At 40.6% G+C, this 7,610-nt stretch overlaps 1 protein-coding gene across 1 annotated transcript; it reads left to right on the plus strand.

Annotated features, from left to right (window-relative positions):
- The first annotated feature begins 2,869 nt into the window (after nt 1-2,869).
- Nucleotides 2,870-4,424, plus strand: LOC113473327. The gene is made up of 3 exons (XM_026833002.1): nt 2,870-3,208; nt 3,480-3,961; nt 4,255-4,424. Exons 1-2 carry the CDS (start codon nt 3,134-3,136, stop codon nt 3,768-3,770), a joined length of 366 nt encoding a protein of 121 aa, XP_026688803.1. The 5' UTR covers nt 2,870-3,133; the 3' UTR covers nt 3,771-3,961; nt 4,255-4,424.
- Nucleotides 4,425-7,610: the final 3,186 nt, after the last annotated feature.

Raw genomic sequence — 7,610 nt, forward strand, 5'->3', positions numbered from 1 at the left:
CGACTTCTTGGCGAGAATATATGATCGGAAACACCCGGAGAATCGACTGCCTGTCAACATGTGGATCTTCTACATCGACACCAGTGACCCCGCGTACTTCTACTACATCTACATCTTTGAAACCTATTTCCTGGGCTTGGCGTTTTATATGATCGGAAACACCCGGAGAATCGACTGCCTGTCAACATGTGGATCTTCTACATCGACACCAGTGACCCCGCGTACTTCTACTATATCTACATCTTTGAAACTTATTTCCTGGGCTTGGCGTTCATTCTCGGCATCAACTTGTTTACGTTCTGCCCGATCATTTTGATTTATCTCTCCGGACAATATTACATTCTGGAGAAATGTCTCGTCCAACTGGGATCGACTACAAACCAGGAGAACGGTCTGGTCCATTACACAGATCTGTGGAATAACAAGTTCATTGTATTGTCCAGTCAGTGCCAGAGCGGAAAGAAGGGAAGAACCCAGTCCACTGTTCGCCAACACGCTCTGCATGATGTATTGCAAATCAAGCAGATGGTCATTTTTCATCAGAAATTAATTGAGCTTCAAAGAAAGGTAATGAGGTGTCTAGAACTTTGCAGTAAGTGCACTACTACTAATCACTTACATTCAGATTATTTTCATTTGCATTCTTTTCTCATAAGAGTAGAATCGTACCTAGTATGTTTATACGTATAGGTATTATTTAGCAAGGATAGTGTCACTCTTTGTTAGGGCACTGTGACAATCTGTCAGGAGACAAAACAAGCCCCCCATGTCTGGGATAAAGATTGGACAGATATCTACTTAGTAAGCAAGTAAGCTCCTCATTGCTTGTGTATTCATAAAGGTTTAACAGATATCTATTTTACAAGCTCTGGGTGCACTCAGCCTAGTGAGGACAGTAGCTACTTTAGATTAGTAGCGACCAGTGGAAGCAGATGGTCATTTTTCATCAGAAATTAATTGAGCTTCAAAGAAAGGTAATGAGGTGTCTGGAACTTTGCAGTAAGTGCACTACTAGACTACTACTAATCACTTACATTCAGATTATTTTCATTTGCATTCTTTTCTCATAAGAGTAGAATCGTACCTAGTATGTTTATACGTAGGTATTACGATTGTTTAAATATTACATAGAATAGATAGTTGGTCTAGAATACATACTCTACCGTAGACTGTTAATTTAGACAATTTATGATTATTCACATAGAGAGGAATGCCAACAGCCACCTTCCTCCTCAACAGAAGGTTGCCTTATGGACAAAGGATACAGTGTTGTTTCCCTGGCGGTGTATGCAGATGCAGCTGAATATGACGAACTATTGATAAACTTTTGCATGTTTATTGACATGTGCAATTGATTTCAGTTGAATGTGAGCAAATAAAGCTTCAATATTTTGGAACGCTCCGCCCCGCCAAGTTAAGAAAGTTTGCACAACCAAGTAGAGATATTATACGCCACAGTACAAGTATATTATTTGTTATTTCGGGTCATTATTAGCTGTTTCTGGGATGGTGTATGGGGATGAATTATACGAGTTGGAATGAAAAATAGACTGTAATTTTTTAGCGACCCTTTCTCCCAATGCCGTCAGAACTCTTCAAGGAATTCCCAGGTGCTTTAGACATAGGACTGAAAAGTCCCTTTATAGATTTTATACCGCTTTATGGAAAACAAATCAAAAGGTTTTTACAGTTTACAGGCCTACACTATTACTTATCTGCCTGTTGCAAAGAGCTAAAGCTTTTACCCATAATTCTCTCACACACGAAGATAATTAGCTTGTAAAGATAAAATTAGCTTCCATGTGAAGAGCAAGGATGCCTTTAGGAACCTGCATGTTCTGCATGCTGGGACGAATTCATCATGCGAAGATTACCCCAAGGGGACGAATTAGAACGTCAAAATATTTCCGATACCATCAATCTCCTGGTGAAAAATATTCGTGCCTTGCGAAATGCCATATCGGTGTGGTTTGATCGAGATTTAGCAGCACGGAAGCTGTCCGAGGCGTCCTTTTATTTCAATTTGTTTTCTTGTGCTCCGTTTTCTTCTTCTTCCTCTTCCTCCTCCTCCTCTTCTTCTTGTTCTCCTTCATCTGCTGTTTCTTCTTCCTGTTCTTCTACCTCTTCTTTTCCTCCGTCTTGTTCTTCTTTATTCCTTCTGTATTTTGTTGTTCTCAGAGTAAGACAAGAAGTATTTTTCATTTTGGCGTAATAGCGCCTGCTCTAAACAATAGGAAAAAGAGGGAAAGCAAGCTTCAGAAGAGGGGGAATTCCGAAAGGAAAATACAACTAGGTATGTTTGGTCACATTTTACTGGTTTTTAGTACCAGCCACTACCAGCTCCCATGGCATAGTAGTCTCTTAAGGCTCGTTCCCACTTTTCGTTCGGAAAAAAATCGTGTCGTGCATAGTGTGAACACTCTCATTTAAACTACATTGGCTACAGGCACATTCGGGAAAAAATCGGATGAGACTCACGATAAGGGGGAACGGATTTTAGCTGCTGCAAAAGGGTCGCGCCGAAAAACGGCCCGCAAGTTAAGTACAGCTTCTTTAAAGTTTAGTACGAATGAGAAGCTGTGGTTTTCAACTCTAGCATGTCAACAGACCTCACACTGTCACGGGGATTGTCAGGAGTCAAAACTAAAGTTGGAACAAGTTTACCAGTCACTCTTTTGCAGGGAGTTCTGCAATGTCAACATTTAACAAGGGTACTCTGATGCTGAATTATTCATATGATGGGAATCAATGTTGAACGAGAATTGGTCAGACTACAAATACTTTTGCATGCTTATTGACATGTGCAATTGATATCATATGAATACGAGCAAATAAAGTTTCGATATTATTAGCAGTGTTGTTTAGTTTGACCAGAAGATATTGAGAGGGGTATAAGAAGGGAGAACGCTTATTTCGATCAGGAGATTATTTTAAACTTTACTTAAGAACTCGGTGAATTAGTAAGGTCCATAGATATCGGCATGACTCTCGAACAATTCGCACGATTTTGATTAAATTTAGCAAAATTTCGCATTCAATATATGTACCTAAGGTACCTAATAATAAAATTATTCTTGTTTTGTTCCAGTACTACGACATCTTCTCCACCGTGTTCAAGTTTCGCGTCATACTAATGGGGCTCAACTTCACGCTGTGCATCTATCAGACGACCTTTCTCGACATCCTCCCCAAACAGAAGATGACCAAGGTAATATTGTAATTGTAATTTCTTTATTGGCACATAATTTATACATTTAGTACAGAGAATCTTAATTCTAATAAACAATTACAATGAGAAAGAGTTAAATCCTAGTAGTAATTTATTTAAAAAAGAAAAAAAGTTAATACCGAAATGTACTAGGCTTTTCACTCCTTCTGCTCTTTTCTCTCGTTATTTATCATTCCCTTTCTCACTATCCTTCGGTTGCCTTACCACCCACACTAAAAGGATCTTAATAGTTCCTCTTGTATCCTAATAGGTTCTCGCCGAAGTCTGTCTGACGGCCTGCAACTACTTCTACATCTGCATCATGTCCGAGGTGATGGAGAGCTCCAACAACGGCCTCCGGCTGGCTATCTACAACAGCCACTGGTACAACTTGTGCCGGCCGGCCCGCCAACATGTGGTGATGTTCTTGCAGAGGTCGCAAACGCCGAGTCACATTAGAACATTCGGAGGAACGGTGGTCCTCGGGTACACACATTTCACGAGGGTCCTCCGCCTTGAGTACAACGTGGTCAATTTCTTGAAGCTCAAGTCAATCCGATAGAATAAGTTCAATAGGAGGAGGAATTTTAATTGGTGTTAAGCATAAAAGCTTGTCACAAATGTCGTTCCCCGCTTAATACACTACTCTAAATTTTATGACTTGACTTGGACTTGAACCACCAACCTCCAGATTTAAAGCCCGCCGTGCTAACCACTGCACCACTGAGGTTGGTGAATAAGTTAAATATAAAGGTGCTTTGTTTATTTCTTGATGGCTTGGACTGTTTAAACAAAGTAACTTACGGTCCTCCGCCTTGAGTACAACGTGGTCAATTTCTTGAAGCTCAAGTCAATCCGATAGAATAAGTTCAATAGGAGGAGGAATTTTAATAGTGTTAAGCATAAATTCTTGTCACAAATGTCGTTCCCCGCTTAATATACTACTCTAAATTTTATGACTTGACTTGAACCACCAACCTCCAGATTTAAAGCCCGCCGTGCTAACCACTGCACCACTGAGGTTGGTGAATAAGTTAAATATAAAGGTGCTTTGTTTATTTCTTGATATTTAACATCACTGTATAACTGCTAAGGTCTTTAGTAACGGAGTTTTTAGCCTGACCCATCTCCACATTAACCTCATCTATCCGTATATTTACCACACCTTGCGTTGCTTAACTTCAGTGATCCATTGGGACCTAGTGCATTCAGCATGAAATCGCCGCTGGAACAAAGTAACTTACAATCTTAAGGTATGTCCAAACATAGTCGTATAACTGCTAAGGTCTTTAGTAACGGAGTTTTTAGCCTGACCCATCTCCACATTAACCTCATCTATCCGTATATTTACCACACCTTACGTTGCTTAACTTCAGTGATCTATTGGGACCTAGTGCATTCAGCATGAAATCGCCGCTGGCTTGGACTGTTTGAACAAAGTAACTTACAATCTCAAGGTGTGTCCAAACATAGTCGGCCGTCGATCGACGAGATGAATCTATGTTGTCGAGGCAGTGTGCACGATTCAGTCGACATCGATCGACGGCCGGTCGACTATGTTTGGACAGTGTGTCCACTGGACACGCCTTTAAAATGGGTGTATAATGGACGTGTTATCTTACCTTGGAAATCCGTTGCCATGAATCACTCCGTTCATTAACGTCTGATAAAATGGCGGAACTTGTGATAGATGAGGCTAATGGATATTCTCCAAAATCCTGTGAACATAAAAAGGGGATTTACAAATTTAGAACGGCCATTTCTTGTAGGTATTGTAATAAATAAATACGTAATACATATTAATCAATGTCCATTTTGTGGTGTATTTCTTACGGGATACGCCCGGAGAGCGGGTGAACCTAGGATTTCCTTCCAGGTAATAGTTCAGGGATATTCTGGGGTTTTCCCGAAAAGCCTAGGTTTATCTGCTTTCTGGGTTTACACCGTATCATATTCAATACACAGGTAGATACATATTTGTACTTTATTCTTTTCTTTTTTTGATTTTCGAACTTCCCAGCGCAAACAAGGCAGTCAAATTTACCTATTTGCTTGGACTCTATCTTCCTAGCTAACTAGACTGGCTAGCTCATATCTATCTCAGCCCATTGGCACGATGGAAGGCGTGTTCATTCAACCTGACTATTAAGCTCAGCTTAGGAAGCTGTTACCTGTAATATGTTACTTATTAGCCTATCTGATTGTGGCGAATATCGGTCTAATATATCTGGTTTGAATACTTCTACAGAGAGAGCATGTAACGACACTAGTTTGTCAGAATTGTCAGGTGTAGTTACTATAATTATCTCGTTAACTGATTGAAAACTTCTGCTCTGGGTGTTGCGAGCTTTGCTGCTCCTAAGGCCGGTCACTCACGATTCTACTATTGGACAGACACAGGTCTGTGAGATCGCCGAAATGTGTGTGGCGGAAAAACTTCTGATTTCTAGGTCTCTCAGGCCAGCCACTCACTATCAGGTAGACCTGACAGGGGGACCTTTTCAGCTGTACCTGTCAGGTGTCAGGTCTACCTGAGAGTGAGTGGCTGACCTCAGACGATCCGAAGACTGAAATTGGAAGCTTTTACCGCCACACACGTTCGGGCGGTCTGACAGACCTAGATCTGTTCGACAGTAGGAGCGTGAAAGGCCGTCCTACCAGGTAGACCTGACAGGCAAACCTGATAGTGAGTGGCCGGCCTAATACGACATGGCTTGACAAGATTTCAATCTTGTGTTGATGTACTGTGTTGTTTCATGTCCTGTATGATGGATGGTTGATGTACTGTGATGGTTTTTGATGTACTGTCTTGTGTTACTTGTTTTGATGTACTGATGTGATGGTTCATGTCATGATGGTTCACAGTTCATCAAATTTTATAGGGTTCTTGAAAGAAATGAAGATGTTTAGAGGTTTAGACGAACGATTGCCGATAAGTATCTTTTTCTTGGGGATGTAACTGCTGAGGTCTTATCGTCCCGAAAGGGAAGAGAAGGAAGTCTTTTAAGAGCAACAGTTACTTCTTGATCTCTGATATGTTACTATGCCGTGTTCAAGGTGCTAGTTACTGATATGTTACTATGCCATGTTCAAGGTGCTAGTTAAGACAGATAATGATTGATCAGTAGAAAAGTTAAGCGGTGTCTTCTATTGTATTTTCTAAAGGGTTTTAACCTTCACTGCTAATTGCTTTCTTTAGTGACGTGTAATATGAATTCCTCAAAGTTAAAGCTCAAACCCCTTATGTGTGTGTGTGTTTTTTGTTCTAAGGGTGTATAACTGCTAATGTCTTTAGTGACGTCTAATATGAATTCTTTAAAGCTCAAATGCTCTTCAAAATTCTCATAAGAAAGCAAGAAACTAATACCTACCTCTCACAAGGAACAAGAAACCCTATGTAAATAAATGTTAAACAAATTTCTCCTAGGTGTTCCACAACCACATGATGGGTACAAAGTACAAAACTTGTGCTCCGTTTTCAAACTCACACGAAATACTCAAAGCTTCCTTTTCAGCAAAATGTCATTAAGCTTCTTCTGGAAGTTTGCGGTATTTTTCAATGGCTTTGAAAAGTTCGCTTTGACGAGACTCTAATCCTATTGCAGCTCATTAGTGGGACTTTGATCCTTCTCGAAATTCACTTTAATCACTTTAAAGCAGCCGTACTCAACCTTTTTTTATGCCGTGGGCCACAATTAAGCATTTGAAAATTTTAAACTTCACGCGAACTTCAGGTGCAGTTCAAACAGAGAAACAAAAAACATAACCCTGACCCAAAGTAATATGTAACCTGCCTCGGTGGTTTAGTGGTCAAGGTGCTCGCCTGGTAAACAGGAGGGCGTGGGTTCAATCCCAGCCGAGGTATGGAATTTTATCCTCAATATAATTTGAGAATTCGACCACAATAATAGTAGTAGCCTACTGCTGGAGTAAAGGGACTTTTCAGTCCTATGCGAGCAGTATAAATAAGATTCCATTCCACTTGGCGGGGCGGAGAGCTATCGCGCTCCTTCATTTTATCACTGAACAAATTACGTTTTTTTTTTTTTTTTTTTTTTTTAGAGGTTTGACAGAGGGCATCCCTAAAGGGGATTTAGGCTAAAAAATACATCGATGGAGGGGTCCCTCTTGAGGGCTGAGATAACTTAAATGTCCTCCATCGAGTATGGCTTGTACCTGGATTTGTTCCTAAGTTGAAGGACGAACCGTATGTTAGTTTCCCAATGTCTCCATCCCTCTGATGCGCGTTTCTCCATCACTTTTGGCCGTGACAGCGCCTGCTCTAAACAGTAGGAAAAAGAGGGAAAGCAAGCTTCAGAAGAGGGGGGAATTCCGAAAGGAAAATACAACTAGTAGCGTTATGTATGTTGTGAATCATATTTTACTGGCTGTTTTCTAGTCC

This window comes from Diaphorina citri, unplaced genomic scaffold, assembly GCF_000475195.1.
Source record: "Diaphorina citri unplaced genomic scaffold, Diaci psyllid genome assembly version 1.1 scaffold83, whole genome shotgun sequence".
NCBI classification, from domain to species: Eukaryota; Metazoa; Arthropoda; class Insecta; order Hemiptera; family Psyllidae; genus Diaphorina; species Diaphorina citri.